The 16,009-nt window shown below is 42.4% G+C and overlaps 2 protein-coding genes across 5 annotated transcripts; one reads left to right on the top strand and one right to left on the bottom strand.

Annotated features, from left to right (window-relative positions):
- Positions 1-908: 908 nt before the first annotated feature.
- NMNAT1 (nicotinamide nucleotide adenylyltransferase 1) lies at positions 909-5,494 on the bottom strand. Of its 2 annotated transcripts, none has more exons than XM_054291831.1 (5): positions 5,419-5,494; positions 2,840-3,007; positions 2,239-2,422; positions 1,928-2,073; positions 909-1,552 (listed from the first exon to the last, which is right to left on the bottom strand). In XM_054291831.1, the coding sequence occupies exons 2-5, from the start codon at positions 2,955-2,957 to the stop codon at positions 1,134-1,136; spliced, it is 867 nt and encodes a 288-aa protein (XP_054147806.1). In that variant the 5' UTR covers positions 2,958-3,007; positions 5,419-5,494; the 3' UTR covers positions 909-1,133. The 2 variants fall into 2 exon arrangements, with proteins under 2 accessions (XP_054147806.1, XP_054147807.1); XM_054291832.1 differs by lacking the exon at positions 5,419-5,494 and adding an exon at positions 5,061-5,142.
- On the top strand, positions 4,668-13,889 carry LZIC (leucine zipper and CTNNBIP1 domain containing). Of its 3 annotated transcripts, none has more exons than XM_054291834.1 (7): positions 4,668-4,734; positions 5,742-5,883; positions 7,410-7,545; positions 8,031-8,129; positions 8,575-8,670; positions 10,434-10,515; positions 11,451-12,662. In XM_054291834.1, the coding sequence occupies exons 2-7, from the start codon at positions 5,783-5,785 to the stop codon at positions 11,507-11,509; spliced, it is 573 nt and encodes a 190-aa protein (XP_054147809.1). In that variant the 5' UTR covers positions 4,668-4,734; positions 5,742-5,782; the 3' UTR covers positions 11,510-12,662. The 3 variants fall into 3 exon arrangements, with proteins under 3 accessions (XP_054147809.1, XP_054147808.1, XP_054147810.1); XM_054291833.1 differs by lacking the exon at positions 4,668-4,734 and adding an exon at positions 5,120-5,178; XM_054291835.1 differs by lacking the exon at positions 4,668-4,734 and adding an exon at positions 13,201-13,889 and having other exon boundaries at positions 5,465-5,883; positions 11,451-11,513.
- Positions 13,890-16,009: the final 2,120 nt, after the last annotated feature.

The following is a 16,009-nucleotide window of genomic DNA, read 5'->3' on the forward strand; positions in this document are numbered from 1 at the left end:
TCTGTAAATCAGTACTTAAACCTCACACAAAGACCTCTAAAGAGTTGTTGATTCATGAGAAGTGGCTTGCAAACCTTGGCATTCTTAATAAGGCACATAATACAAACAGAAATGAGATAGCAGCAAATAAAAGGAGGTAGAATTCTATCACCACAACAGTCACAGTGCCTCTCTAGCTTATGTTCACATAATACAGACAATACTGTTAGATTCAAAACCAAATTTCTACAAGAGAAAAACATTTTACTTATGATCAGTATTGATATAGTACCATTTTCTCTCTACTAACAGAAAACAATTCTGGCTAAATATAATTATATTCTACTTATGGCTCAAAAGTAAAAGAAACTTGATTATTTGAAATCATTGTATTATTTGTAATAAAGGGACAAGTGTCTCAGAATCTGTGCAGTGACACTATTATTAATTTCTATCTATTAAATCAATGGCTTTAAACCAGTTCCTGAGGTAGGTTTGTCCTTCCATCAGAAACAAAACTGAGCTTAACATTACAGCTCTGGAAACATGAATAGAAAAGTAAAGTAGAAGACATTTCTGGAAGCAAATTGCATGACAGCAAACAAGCAGCTGCATATCTCAAAGGCAAGCAGCTCAAAGCATGCTATACCTAGCACCACTTCAGCCAGGAGGAAATTCTTCCCTTCCAGGATAGAGCTAAATAATTTTTTTGAGGTGAACCACGTGTTGACAATTAAAAAAAAAATTACATAGCTTTACTGTAAGTAAATGATACATCTTGAAACCAGATAACTTTTTAAAGACACTGTAAGTTATTAAAAATATTTGTATTATTGTTTTATAAATAGCAGAGCAGTTTGAGTTAAATCTATTCAGAACATTTTCATTTGTTTTGCTTGTACATTTGCAATTTTCATGTACCGATGTGAATTCTCATACTCCCTTCAGTGCACTGGGACAAAACATTAAAATGTGAAAATCTTATTACTGGACTTGACAAAGGTTGTGTAGATCCAATCACAGCGTGCACCAAACCTCACTGCTAACTACAGATGTACGGAATCAGCCCCCTATTTACCTAAGGAAAAGCCCCAACCAGCCCCTAGAAAACACACTTTCCTTATGAAATGTGGTTTTCCAGAGCAGCCAGCGGGTCAGTTGTTCAGTGCCTGTGAGCTCCTGGGGTCGCTGGCGTGTTTCTGCAGTGGGGCCAGGAGCAGCCCCGCGTTCCTGGCCTCGCTCTCGGCGCTGTACAGCCCGTGCCTCTCGATGTACGCCCGCACCGCGTCCGGCACCAGGTAACGGATGCTCTGGCCCCTCCGCAGGGCTCTCCGGATCTTGGTGGAGGAAATATCATTTGTGATCCATTCTTCCACAAGGTGAATGTTATTCTTATGCCTCCACAAAATATCCGATTCGTAGATGAATTTCTGAACGTTGCTTCCGGCCCTACTGATACACACGAGGCCGTGGTTTTCCACAATTTCAGTGATGTCCTCCAACTTCCACAGATTGGGGACTCCAAAAGATTCCAGCATGTCACTTCCACAAAGCAGTTTAACCTCTGGGACACCTTAAAGAGAAAATTAAATGAGAAATAGGGCTTGGTTTGGGGCTTGGCAGATTTTAGCAAACTTCACAGGGACATTTAATTTCTTGGTTCCCTTTCTCTCTGTATCTTTGGTTGAGATGAGACAATGGAATGAAATTTAAAAAACAGATTCAGAGTATATAATTTATAATTAGTAGCCATAACACAAGATTTTTCTGAATAAAGGTTATGGGAGTCCCTTCATTAAAGGGTTCTAATGCTTTATGCTGTGGAATCTAAGGGAATGAAGTTACTGAGTGACACCAGAACCAGGAGCCACCATAAAAGTTACTCATTGGTGCAATTCTCTTGAAATAACAAGGATCATTAACCATCTAATTTGCAAACAGACTTAACTTTTTACAACTGGACTCTGATTTTTCTTTTTAATGGGCTCATGCCTGTTTGGTTCCTGTTTTCTCTTCCGTCCCAGCTTTGTTATGGGTACATCATCCTGCAGACTATTAGTGACATCAGCAGATAAAAGCTTTCGATGATGATACCTGCAAAACAGATGTATTTTAGGTATTTTAAGGATGTAGGAAAAAATTGGGATAGTATGGCCTACCAAAGAACCTCTCTCTGCAATTATCCCAACTTGTTAGAGTTAACACCATTCTTAATCCTTCTATAGGTTCGTGAGACTTTAGAGGTTGGCTGAAGAATACCTTAAAACCTTGAGTGTTTCCAACCACTCGCTCTGGCAGCTTTCCCAATCATCAACTTCCACCCAATCTGAGTTTTTTGTAGCCAGTTTTGCCATAGTCACTCGGTGATTCGCACCGATCAGACCTTTCTTCTTATATGCATCACCCACTGGTGAAATGATGCCTTTGATTACTTTGTATTTTCCTGTGGAAAAAAACACATCACACAAGAACATGAGAAGTGGTTGAGCAGATGTTACTTCCCCTGCATTGCATTTAACCTGTGACATAACCATTATGCAGTGCAAAGGCAGCTGATAGCCAGTCCTGTGGAAAAATACAGGACACTCCTGCACTGTCAGGGCAGCCAGTGAAGGAGTTGGTAAGATGTATTAGAAAGATATATATTTCTGTAAACTAAACCCTGTGCTTCAGCTCATTGAAGCAACACATAAATGAGTTCTCTCATAATGGCCTTTGTATAAGACATAAACATATAAAACAAATTAGCATTTGCTAAATATTTGTCACTGTCAAGCATTCACAGCCACAAAATATTCACATTAACATTGAAGTGTCTGGTTATCAAAGCTATTCTGAATGATATAAATAACTAAGCTACCTGTTTCATGGAAGTAGTCTTTAGCCAGCTCAAACAGCCTCAGGTGCATGTTGGTGATGGGATTGAAGGACCCACAGGCCAGCAGCACCACTTCAATCTTCCTGTCAGGATCTTCCATGGCCACTGCTCACAGCCACGGGGCCCAGTGGACAATGCTGGTGCCAGCCACTACAAGAAATGGGACAAGAAAGAGTTATTGTTACTTACTGGTGCTGCCAACAAGCAGAAGATAAAATTTCAAGATCAAATTGAATGCTATTATTTTTCTTCCACCAACCTGGCCTGTGACTGTCCATGTGACACTTCTTTGTCCAATTTCTAAGTGATTAAAATATGAAATCACTGCAAAGAGGCTGTTTGCCCAGAGAGGATGGCGTACTGCCCACTCTGTGGAAAAGCAGCTCATGCTTTTAAACTTCATGTGGAGAGATTATCTGTCCTGATTGCAGGACAAACTTCATCAGAACTTTGCACCATTTTAAGATGGCAGTGCCAATCAACTGCCAAGGGACATGTGGGCAGGGAACTTCCTTGTTAAGTAACTTCTTTCTAGTGCTCACAGGGAGAAATAGAACATCTGTGACCATTCCTAGTCTTGCTACTCAACTGCAGTGACCCTTTCCAGCAAGATCTATAAAACCAAGACTGTGTCACATATTATATTTTATTAATAGGATATTATATAGGATATTTTATAATTCTCTGGAGGAGAACAGTGTCAACATTTCTTTGGGATTTATTTACATTTTTTGAAATATAAAATCTAAAGGGGGTAATTTATATAATTCAGTGTGATATGTGGGAAGAGAGTGCTATGGACTAAACATGAGAAAAGTCAGTCTGCTTTGTGTTGCAGCAAGTGTTAGGTGTACCAATGGAAAAGGTGAGAGAAGAATAGTAAATTACAGAAGTTTAGTAAAAGCTGCAATTAAATACTGGGGGTTTTCCCCTTTTCTAAAATACCACAATTCTGTTCCGCTTCTGAGCTTCAGTTTCAGAAAGCTGCTTAACAATTGCTGAAAATAAGGAAATTTCACTAATTATCATTCAATTTCTTCTCACACCTCACACACATTTTTGCTTCTGTATTTTTTCCTGAGAATATTCTGGCTTGCCAAGATGTTTTCCCACATCTGGCCTAACAAAGGAGAACTGCAATGGGCTGTTGCTGTTTGCGAGGTGTCTGGGACATCCTGAGGAGCACAGAATTGTCTGCCATTGTTTCTACAGCAACATCACCACCTGGAAAAATCCCACGAGGTCACCCGCACACTGTGTCTCCCTGACAGAGGGGCTGAGTGATGTTCACAGCAGCCACAGCACTGAGACACCATCACAGCCAAACCTGGTAACAGCGACTGTGTCCTAACATCAAACAGCCCGCGGATAAAAGGAACGCTTGCAAAGCTTCACGTTTTGTAAGTGCTAGTACTTTTCTGTGCTTTCAATAGTTTCACCAACTTTTAAAATATTCTTCATTACTGCAGAGTAGCTCAGCAGTGGAACGGCTGGTGGTACTTGAAATGCAGCCTTCACAGGGGCACGGCTAGGAGAGTTACTATGGGAACAAGGAGGAGAGGAATTAGACTGCCTTTGTAATGCACAAATCCTACTTTCAACAGAGTGACACATGCTGCAAAACTGGAAAAGATTGATTTTTTCCTTAAAAAAAAAAAGTGCAAAAAAAGTAGAAAATTTTAAGATGGAAATATAGAGTGCCTTTTCGGGAGTTAGTCAAATGTCCCTTTTCATGCTGCTAATTTTACAGTTTACAGAAACAGGCAATCATTGCCTCATAAACTCACCTTGCACTAAAATACACCAAAATATGCCTAAAGCAGGTCTTGGGATGGTTCTGGAGCCCACCCTGCCAGTCACCTTCAGGGGATAAGCAGGTAAGGATGCTTTGCTCAACCTCATTTATGTTTCAGAGGCAAATATCTGTCAAATATGTTTATATATGGGTATATACATAGAATACTAGCACGATGTGGGCGTCGCTGGGCGCTTCACTAACACCCTCCGCAGCTCTCCGCCCCCGCGGGCCCGCACGGGGGTCCGGTCCTCGCCCAGCGAGCAACCCCCGCCGTCCCGCCTGTCCCCGGTGAGCCCCGCTCAGCCCCGCGCTGTGCCCGCTGTCCGTGCCCGCTCACCCCCGCTCCCTGTCCCCGCTCAGCCCCGCTCCCTGTCCCCGCTGTCCCCGTTCCCCGTGCCCGCTCACCCCGCGCCGTGCCCTCGGCCGGGCCCGGGGCCGCTCGCGCTCATTGGCCCGGGCGCGGCGGAAGCGGCGCCGCCGGAGCGGGATGAGCCCGCCCTGACGCGGCCTGCCCGGCTGAGGGGTGAGGGGGCGCGGGGCCGGGCGGGCGGAGGGGGAAGAGTGGGGTCGGAGCGTGGCCGGGGAACGGGCAGCGGGCCCCGGGTATCGCCCGCGTTCCGGCCGCTCCTCCCGCAGGCCGCGCGGCCGGCCCGGAGCGAGGGCCGCGCTCCCTCAGGGGGCTGTGGGGCCGGGATGGCCGCTGGCCGCCGTGTCCGCCCGGCACCATCCCCGGGAGCGCCGGTTCTCCTGCTGCCCCGCACACCTGCACCCGGGCTGTCTGCTGAACAGCGGTCCAAGGGGCTGTTGAGGAGTCGAACCTATTGTGTCACATAGCGGGGCCTCTGTATTTCAGTAATTGCTGCTTGATTGTGTGTGCTGTGGCTGTTGGAGTGCCCTCTGAACCGCCTCTTGCTGTGGAGATAATTCTGTGCACGCAGCCTGGCATTTCTGTATTTCCACTGCAAGGATCTCCGGGTGTTGTGATTAAACATTCCGTCAGGAAGATATTGCATAATTTTAATATTTAGAGTGTTTTAAAAACGTTTTAAGTTGTTGATGCAAACAATAAAATCTACTTTCTCTTAGGAGTGTCATGTAAAAGCAACATTTTCATGTGAAAACAGAAAATGGCTTCAAGAGGAACAACAGAGACCAGTAAACTAAAACAAAACTTGGAGGAGCAGTTGGACAGATTAATGCAACAACTTCAAGATCTGGAAGAGTGCAGGTAATATAAATAGTTGCTTTCCTCTTATATGGTAGTATTTTTCTTAAGTGGTTGGCAGAAGAAAGTGGTACCTTTCAAAAATCTTAGGAGGAAGCTTATTTATTTTTGTGTTTTGCTGTGGCTTTCTGTTTTTAAATTAAGTAGGATATTGGTGTCAGTAAAAGTTATTTTTAAAAACCTTTATTATGATTGCTTTATATGTCTAGGAAAAATGCTAGCAGAAATACTCTGTATTTTCTTTGAAATGTTATATTTCAGTGTGACTTTTAAACTTTAAACAGCTGTTCACAAAAATCACAGTTTTTCTATGGGATTTTTAATAGGAGAGAACAAATAGCTTTTGGGGCTCTTTTGGTTTTTCTTATAATTATAGATCCCTGGGGGGGGTTGCATTTTTACTTTTTTGTTTGTCTAACTCTTCATGTGATTTTGCATTAGTCTTATGTGTGTGGATACAATTTGAGACAGTGAATTATCAAGAAGGTTGGGCTTTTATCTGTTTTAGTAGTTGCATTTAGGCACCCTGTGTTTAGATGGTTTCTGACTCTAGTTCCAGCTTGTCCTAGCAGTACATATCTTTTCCAAGAGCAGTTAGAACTGCTGAGGGGTGGTGGTGCTGTTCTGGGAATTGGGCAAGGTTTAGACAGCAGGATCAGTTATTCCTAAGTGGATGGCTTTGGGTGTGAGATAGGCTTCTCAGATAATCTCATTCACTGCAGCTTTGGGCAAGACAATCTCACCACATAATTGTGTTGAGATCCAAAAATACTTCTAAATACTGCTCCAGGTGTGGGGTATCTTGTTTATTACTAGGGCTTTTTTATCATCAGTGAGTGTAGAGCCATGCAGGTGGCTGGGAGGGGTGCAAATGCAAGCGGTGTATGAGCTGGATGGGAGCAGAGCAGGGTGCAGGGATGGGAGCAGAGCAGGCTGCAGGGATGGGAGCAGAGCAGAGCAGGCTGCAGGGATGGGAGCAGAGCAGGGCAGGCTGCAGGGATGGGAGCAGAGCAGGGCAGGCTGCAGGGATGGGAGCAGGGCAGGCTGCAGGGATGGGAGCAGAGCAGAGCAGGCTGCAGGGATGGGAGCAGGGCAGGCTGCAGGGATGGGAGCAGGGCAGGCTGCAGGGATGGGAGCAGGGCAGGCTGCAGGGATGGGAGCAGGGCAGGCTGCAGGGATGGGAGCAGAGCAGGCTGCAGGGGTGGGAGCAGAGCAGAGCAGGCTGCAGGGATGGGAGCAGAGCAGGCTGCAGGGATGGGAGCAGAGCAGGCTGCAGGGATGGGAGCAGAGCAGGCTGCAGGGATGGGAGCAGAGCAGAGCAGGCTGCAGGGATGGGAGCAGGGCAGGCTGCAGGGATGGGAGCAGAGCAGGCTGCAGGGATGGGAGCAGAGCAGAGCAGGCTGCAGGGGTGGGAACTCCTCAGTGCAGCCTGGAGAACCAAGCTCCATGCCATGGCCCAGTGCTCTGTGCCCCATGGGTGTCCCAGGCTGGATCCTGTGATTCAGTGTGTCTTCTTGGGTCCTCCCTAGAGAGGAGCTGGATGCAGATGAGTATGAAGAGACCAAAAAAGAAACTCTTGAGCAGCTGAGTGAGTTCAATGACTCCCTGAAGAAGATTATGTCTGGAGATATGACTTTGGTGGATGAGCTCAGTGGCATGCAACTGGTAAGGACGATGTATTGCTAAAAAACTTCTTGTTCTGCTTGGAGTTGATGAAATAGCAAATAGATACAAGTGATTCACTAGAATTTTTATGTGAAATATAGATCTATGTAACTAATGTATTTCCTAATTTTTTACACTTGTATATGTAAAAAACTTGGATAGGTGTCTTCATTTGAAAAGGGAAAAAAACCCATTGATGAATTACAACCTTAACATTATAGGAGATTAGGACCTGGACTTTAAGTAATGAAAAGTTTCACAGCTCTTTCTCAGTCTAGTTACATTAATTAGAGGATTCTTTAAGCCCTCCATAAAGGTATTTTTTTTTAAATTTCACTTCCATGGTTATGAAAAAAAAGATGAGTTCCGTATATCATATGATGTAGAGGATATTCATGATGCTTTCCAGCCCTCATTAATCTTGTCCTGCTGCTGCAGTTTGACCAGGACTAACAGGAATCACATTCTTGCTCTTCTCCTTGCAGGCAATACAAGCAGCCATCAGCCAAGCATTTAAAACTCCAGAAGTGATTAGGATGTTTGCAAAGAAGCAGCCGAGGCAATTGAGGACAAGACTGGCAGAGGTGAAGGCTTCTGTTTTCCTGCAAAAGCTGTTTATTTGAGGCAGTCAGTGTAAGGATTGCAAAGAAAGCACTGAGTGTACTGGAAAACTTGGTCATAAAGTCCAAAAAAGATGGAGAAGTTCTCTTTCAATATTTGTTCAGTCTTAAATGTTTATTGAGGTAATGGGGGCAACCATGTGTATTTCTTGAGTTATCTCCTATCTTCCTGCTTCAAAGCAAAAATGGGGTTAACAGAGTGAACTGAGGAAGCTGCAAATAGAAAGTCTGTGCTTGTACTGAGGGCTGGAGAGTGCACTCGATGTTTCAGAGATCTAAATTGAAGATCCAGATGATGTGGGTCCATTGCTACTGATGATATTTTTAGGCTGTTGCATTTCTCATGCTGTTGTGTTGGGTGAAATAATGGAAGCTTATATATTTTGACTTTTTCTCCCCTGGTGTGCAGATGGACAGAGACTTAATGGTTGGGAAGTTGCCACGAGACCTGTACACCCAACAGAAACTGGAAATCCTGACTGCCCTCAGAAAGCTGGGTGAGAAGGTAAGGGGTTGGTATGATAGTCAGGTGAGTAGAGTTTTCTGCCTATTTAGGAGGAATTAGAAATAATTAAAATAAGAAATTACAATTTTATAAGCAAATGATAAAATGCAACTTGCTGTGACATTACATAAATGTCCTTCCATTTTAATGCCAAACTTTCTGAAGCTGAACATGTATCAGATAGTTTGGTACCTTTCTGCATGGCTGTTTCTACTTTTAAATACTTCCTTTGGTGGGCTGTATGCATGAATCACACACCAGCTGGTACAAGGTGATGGTATTTATAAAAGCTACAAAACAAATCTTTTACTGGCCATCTACCACCAATTCATCAGGAACTTTTCAAGACCTCTGACATGCATCCAGCTTCACTTTTATAGTGTCAATTGTGCCCACTCCTGGGTATGAGAAAAGGAAATTGGAGAGATGAGTGATAAATTCATTGTTGCCCCAGTGATCCATCAGTGACAGAAAAAGCCCTGGGTTTGCCACCAGAGGGAGGAAGAGAAGTTACTTCTCTTTGTGGATGGTATATGAAGAAAATGGGTTGCTGTGTATCTCTGTAGTGTAGCTTTTTTAGGAAATTAAGGAATGTCATGGAGAAGATCAAATGCAGTACTTAAAGGAGCTGCAATCCAAGTAGTTTCCCAAGCAAAGGCTTTCTCAATATTTTATTGCTTGAGTGTCAGAGAAAAAAAATGTTTTGCAAATATGTAAAAGCTAGTTAAGGTTGTGAACTGAATGCAGGAAGCTGTCTAATCCTCTTGGAATGAGTTCCTTGGACCACAACATCAAGCCGCTTCCCCACACTCTGACCTATCCTCTTAACCTTTAGAAATGATCAGTAGCCTGCTGCACAGAGGGCTTGCTAGGACAGGAGTCTCACATCTGTTCTGGATGTGAACAGTGACAGCAAATGCTGCATGTTTGTCTGCACAACATTGCAAAGTATTAAGTGGCTGTATGCTTGCAAACAAAGCCAGCAAAGGCAGGTAAGTAATATGTTTTCCTTCATTCCAACATCATCCTGAATATCTGTGCCTGATTTTTATAGTTCTAATAAATAAACTGATGCAGACACTGTGAAGAGTTTGACACACATGCTTTGCTGTAATAAAGATGTGTATCTGAGGCTAATTAAATGACTTTTAACTTAGCATATCTGAACCTTCCAAATGTAGGTTACTGCTTCATTATTGTAAATATTTTATGGGCATCTGTCACAAGGCATCACAGCACGTACATAAAAGTAAAATATACATGGGGAAATGTCGCTTTAAAGGAAGAGAACCATTTCTAGGTCATTGGCTCTTAACATGGTCAAAGCTGGCAGTGACTGCTTTTTTTTTTCCTTTCCTCAGTAGATGATGGGAAGTAAGCTTAGATCTTAGTTCATTACCATACTGACCTTGTGACAAAAAAGTTATTGACACCTTGGCATAGTTCAGGTACACAGGTACAGTGTAACCTTTTAATAAAAAATGATCACTACAAATCAACTTGAAACTTGCATGTGCAGGCCTGTCTGACACTGCACATGCTGGAACTGCACTGCCTGGGCTGGCAGAGCCTGGGAGGGAAAATTCGGTGCTAGGGGAAGTAGCTTCTGGTTTTGTTTTAGGTTTCAGTAGGGCAGATAACACTGCCACTCAAAAGGTGCAAATGGACAATTGCTGTAACCTGTCTAGCTCATGTAGATGCACAAGTAGATGGTGGGACATGCACAGGTATCAGCTTCACAGTTGTGGCTTCTTTTGATTTAGCTCACTGGTGATGATGAGATGTTCTTGTCAACAAATGCTGGTACAGCCCTGAGCCAATTTGAGAGAGTTTCCACTGACCTGGGTAAGTTTTCATTCTCATCACTTCTGATTGCTTTGCCTCATTGAACACTGATTAATAGAAGTATGTCTGGTTCCTCTATGAAAGAGAATATATGAACAAGAGATTCATGCCATTAAATGTTAATATATGTTTTATTAACAGTGAAATTCTGATACATTATTATGAGGAAAAAGTAACACAACAAATAAATCCAATGCCAAACATCCATGAAATACCAAGGGTGCCCATCATGCTGAAGGCTTGAGTAGTCTGTCTTGGGCAGAGATGCTGCTCTTAGAGTTAAACACAGATCTTTTTTGCATTAAAGACTCTCTTCAGGAGAGCTGTGTCCTCTGCTTGATGCAGAGAATTTGGCAGTTACTGGCACATTGTCAAAATACAGCTTTAAAGCACTCTTCCTGCCATGATTGTCATACCTCTGATTGTGTTGACAGGATCAAGAGTTGAGTTACAAAAGGCATTAAATAAGCACACAGTTCATTGTAGTAGTAGTTAAAACTGGGATGAAAGAGCTATGAATGGCAGGAACGTGCCAGACTAGCTCAGGGTACAGATAAACTGTCTGGGTGCCCCACCTTTCAGCTCTGCCCTCCCTGGAAGTGTAAGCCAGGTGAGAACCCTCTCTTCCAGAGGGGACTTGGGCAGTAGCTCTGTGTGTGGGGGTGTTACCAGCACCATTCCAGCTACAAACACAAAGCACAGCTCTACAGGGGAATCTGGGGAAAGGGAGCTCCATCCCAGCCAGGCACAGTAGGACATGGCTGCTCTAGACCTGGCAAGCCTGTGTGGGGTTTTTTTAATTTGCTCAAGTGTTCAAGTTTTCACAATGTAGGTTTGATTTCTTTGGATCTCAAATGTTTTGCTTGATTTAAATTGTATATAAGGTAATTCACAATTTCCACTAATACTTACTGAAAATGCTTTTTCCCCCTCAGGATCAGGAGACAAGGTCTTTGCTCTTGCAAGTGTTGAAGTAGAAAAGGCAAAACAATGAAGAGGTTCGTGAGGCTTGTGTCTCCAGTTATCAGCAGCATTGGATTTTGGTCATACTGCGCTTGGTTTTTCTATTTTTTACATGTTGGAAAAAAAAGCAAAGCAAAACAAAAAACCCAAGCCCTAAATCTCTTGGGTCCTTAAGCAGAAGATATGAAGTAAACAGCCTTAAGTGCACTTTGGGACCTTGGTATCTGTACCCTTTCAGTAATACAAGCTCTGAGGCTGAACACTAAGAGGAACTCTAAAACAAAAGCATGGTGTGACTGTCTTTCGAAAGAGTCAGTTGTTTTGAACTTTTCTGAATGTGTATTTCTCTAAGTATTAAAACTTAATCTTTTTGCATGTGGTTGTAGCAAGCAGATCTTTTTGTGAAGTGGTCCCGATGGTTTTTTTGGGTGATTCTTCACATTGTCTTAATTTTTGTCTGGACTCCCCACTAAGTAGTTTGTGCTAGGAAGGCATTGAAGCTTTGGAAAATGGATGTAGTTTATTGAAATGCCATCTTTCTACAAACTGTTTGCAGAAGACCCAAAATGAGCCTGGATGCTGATCACTGGCCCTTGGCTGCTTGTTTGCCGTGCACATGAATGAGCACTTTGTGTCCCAGCCCTGGCTGAGGACAATGGCAGCCCTGTGGGGAGGCTTCTGGAGTCATTTAACCTTGTGTATTGAAAGGACAGGAATTGATAGGACATGGCAGTGAGATGCTCTTCCTTCAGCTCTGGTGTGTAAATGCACACTGCTGTTATTTCAGAGGGGGCATGAAATAGCTTGCAAGTAGAAACAAAAAAAGCTCCCGTTATGACATCAGTGCAAGTGTTGTTCAGTCTCAGTGGTGGTGCTATGGAGAGGGGAGGGTCTGTGTCTCCACTGGATCCTGAATTAACTAAGCTTAGGAGGATTTGAAATCTCATAGTTGAATTTTTAGCTCAGAGACTAAGTGGGTAGCATTGACTATAAACAGAAAATTAACGTGGTCAGTCGTCATTTAGAGTGCACTTACAGGGCATAAATACCCTATAAATTAGCAAATTTGTCTAATTGTAAACTGGGACTGGAGTAGACTAGAAAATGTGTTTCTAGACTGTATTTTGCTTTAACAGATATACTTTTGACATCTAGCATTTAAGAAATGAAAGGATACAGGATAGAGATAGCATGATTTTTTCTCACTGGTAGAACTTCTTTCTCTCTGTTATTAGAAAGCCTTTATTGAGGAGGGGTCTTTTGTCCATTCCAGCAGAACTATTTTCTGTCTGGGACAGCATTGTGTTCTCTGACAAAGGCTGATTGCAGCTTCATAGCTGAGAGCAGCTTATTAAAAGGCGTTATTAGACTCTGAAATTATGGGAAGCAAAACAGTCTGTGAGGACTGGAGCTGCCTTCTTTTCCTTTCTGCTCATTACTGGTGCTAAGGAACTCTCTCCCCATACACTCCCAGCCTGCTTGCAGCATTATTATGTAAATTAAATCTCTCAGCACTCACAAAAAGTTTACAGTACAATGACATGGAAATCTTTTTCCTTGTAGTTTGACAGGTGTACGTTTCCAGGAGAAACTTTTTTAAATTGGTTTGTAAATATTTCAGGATTTTTGCAAATACCTGTACTGCGGGCAGTTGTAACATTCCAATTAAATTGATCCTTGCCTGAACATCTTTCCAACCTCTGCTGCTTCTGCTCTTGGAAGGATCTCTGGTGGTTTAGATGGACAGAGATGAGACTGAGATCAGTACCAGTATTGCAAGATTCAGTGTGTTGGGTCAGACTTCTCTTCTCAGAAGCTGTGAAGGGTCAGAAATCAGAGCTCTACCCAGAGTCTGGCTGTGTCCTGCAGAATGCCCTGGCCATAAATGTGATTTAACAAGGAAGCTGCTGCTGATGTGAAGCTATTCATGTGTTGACCCTTACAGAGAGTTAAGTAACTTCTTGAAATAGTTAGATTGATTTAAGGCATAGTAAGTTAATTGGTGTGTTGTGCTAAATACTTTGCTAAATAATCCTGGGATGTACCTCCACCACCATCTCAAATGTTTCTGCAGGGGCTGTAAAAAAAATCTATTTATTATAATAATGATTTCCACAAATAAAAACTGGTAACAAAAGAACAGCTGCTAAGTGAAAGCATGGGTTTGTGTTTAACAAACAAGCTTGTGATGTGTGAGTCCCATCCCCAGCTGCGTGTTGGACCTGGGCAGATCACTCATTCTGTACACATCTTTCTTTCCTGGAGTAAAATACAGATTATGATCCTTAAATATCGAGTGCTGTGAAGTTGTTATTGATCATACATTGCTTTGAAGATTAAAAGTGCTTTGTTTTTTGTTTATCATTTTACTTCTGAAATAAGAACTGTAAAGTACAGTAGCTTTAAACACATCAGCAAAGTTCCCAGAGTCCTTTTTTGGCCGTATGTAACCTCCTTTTTTTAATCTTCTTTCTCTATAGAGTGAATTCAGTGATTGTACTGATCTGAAGGAAAAAGTGTTAGAAAATTGAAGCTTCAAATATTCTGCCTCTCTTTCTTCTATCTTTGTCTCCTTGAGTTATTTCCTTTCTTTGATCTTGAATGGAAAAGTAGCAAGTTACCTTTGTGCTGAAGAAAAAATACAAGATTTCTTAAGAGATCCCTTAGTTTCTCATGCTACTTTGCCTGTAAAAGTCAAATTCATTTTGATAGAGAGCTCTGTGTAAATGACACCCCATGGCCAGGCAGTTCAGGCTCCATCACTGCTGGCTGAAGTGGGATCAATGCACGATTTTGATGGATTTGAATTATCAGACTAAGTCTGACATATAAAATATTAACAAAAGAGATTCCAAACTAAAAACAAGTCCTTCATTGGGTACCCCACACATCTTGGAGAGAAAGAGTTTTCATTATTGTTGTGTGTGGTTGAATCAGGATCATGAAAGCAGGGATTGTGTGTGCAGATGCTGCTGGAAGCCCTTAATGAGAGGGGGATGCCAACGAGTACAGAGGGACATGGAGGGTGGAAGCAGCTGTGCTGTGAAGGAATCCTAAATGAATTTCCCAGCTGATTAAGAAACAAATGCAGATCAGGAAGGACAGGGTGAATTGAGAGAATTTTTCTAAGTCAAGCAGGGATTCGGAGGAAAAGGTTTCATGAAGTTTTGGCTTACTAGAATAAACAGCAGCCTCATTAAACAAGAGATTAGAAGCTGTTGAAAAGAAAAATCCATTTAATCTGATAGATTTTGGTAAAATAATATCAAGTCTTTATACAATACTTGTAAAAATGTTAGACTTAACCTTTAGATAATTAAACTTCTGACATTCCCTTGCTGAGGGTTAGCTCAGGCAGCGTGATGATTGGGAGGTAACAGATTTGATCACGTGCAGTTCTACATTCTGTTTGCTTTGGGAGGCTCTGTGCATTCCCATGAGACATGAACAATATTTTACTCCATCTCTTGCAGACCTAGCATAGTTGAGAGGCCTCTTGAGCATCCATCATGTCTTATGATGATACAAGTGACTAAGGGCAAGATGTCACCTTGCTTGATAGCTAAACATCTTGGTAAGCTCAAAGAGAATAAACTAAGGTAGGGCAGGAGCTCAGATTTAGGAAAATAAATCTAAAATTCTCCTAGGCTAGAGGAAGCCTTGTGGTATCTCTCCCTGCTAAAACTCTTCCTAAATAAATGCAGGATGTTAAATTGATGTGTAAGATTGCATTGCACTGCTGTACAGTCAGCCAGCTGAATTAGGAGAGCTAGACAGTACTTAGTCATAAAATGGTGTTGTGCCCATGATGTTATCAGTAAGGAAATTCATACTATTGCAAGGATGCAAATGATGGCTTAATTATATGCTCCCACTAGCATAAGATGCTTTTAGATCTTTCCCTCAGACTCATGTACTGTGCTAATTAACAGTAATCCAACTGGAGGATCCCAGTGCAATGCTTCTGCATATTTTTTTCAGCTTATGCTGGAGCTCTTATGTTCTTTTCTTAAATAATTAATAATCATTACTGCCTGCTGTGCTGTGGGTATGTGCCAGTGATCTCAGATCCCAGCACATTTGCACCATTCCTGTTCCTGTCAGAGGCTTGGGTTTGCTCTTTGCAGAGGCTTTCATGTTAAGCCCTTCATTAGCTGGCAGTGGGGTTTGGATTTCAGTGGCATCGGGCTTTGATGTCATTAAGTATCAAGCTGTTAAAGGAAGTGCCACCTATTTCATTACTGTGACTATCTTTATGCAATTAAGTTAAATACCGAGTGGAGAACAGATGCATTTTACTAAATAACACTTGGTTCACAAAGCATTTTCATCTCCAGGAATTTTGTACTTACCTTGCTGGCCTCACCAATGCACCCTGTAAGGAGGCAGGGTTACTGTTAACCTAGTGGGAAACCATAATGCAGATGAGTGGTGGAGCAGGGTGAAGAGCCTTTGGTGGCTTCTGTCTTCTTTGGTTTTTAGTCTTAATTAATTCCTCTCTGTGTTCACTGGGGTTTTACTCTTCTTCAGT

Source organism: Melozone crissalis, unplaced genomic scaffold (genome assembly GCF_028551555.1).
Source record: "Melozone crissalis strain CALT ecotype California unplaced genomic scaffold, PUWL_Pcris_2 ptg000107l_1, whole genome shotgun sequence".
NCBI classification, from domain to species: Eukaryota; Metazoa; Chordata; class Aves; order Passeriformes; family Passerellidae; genus Melozone; species Melozone crissalis.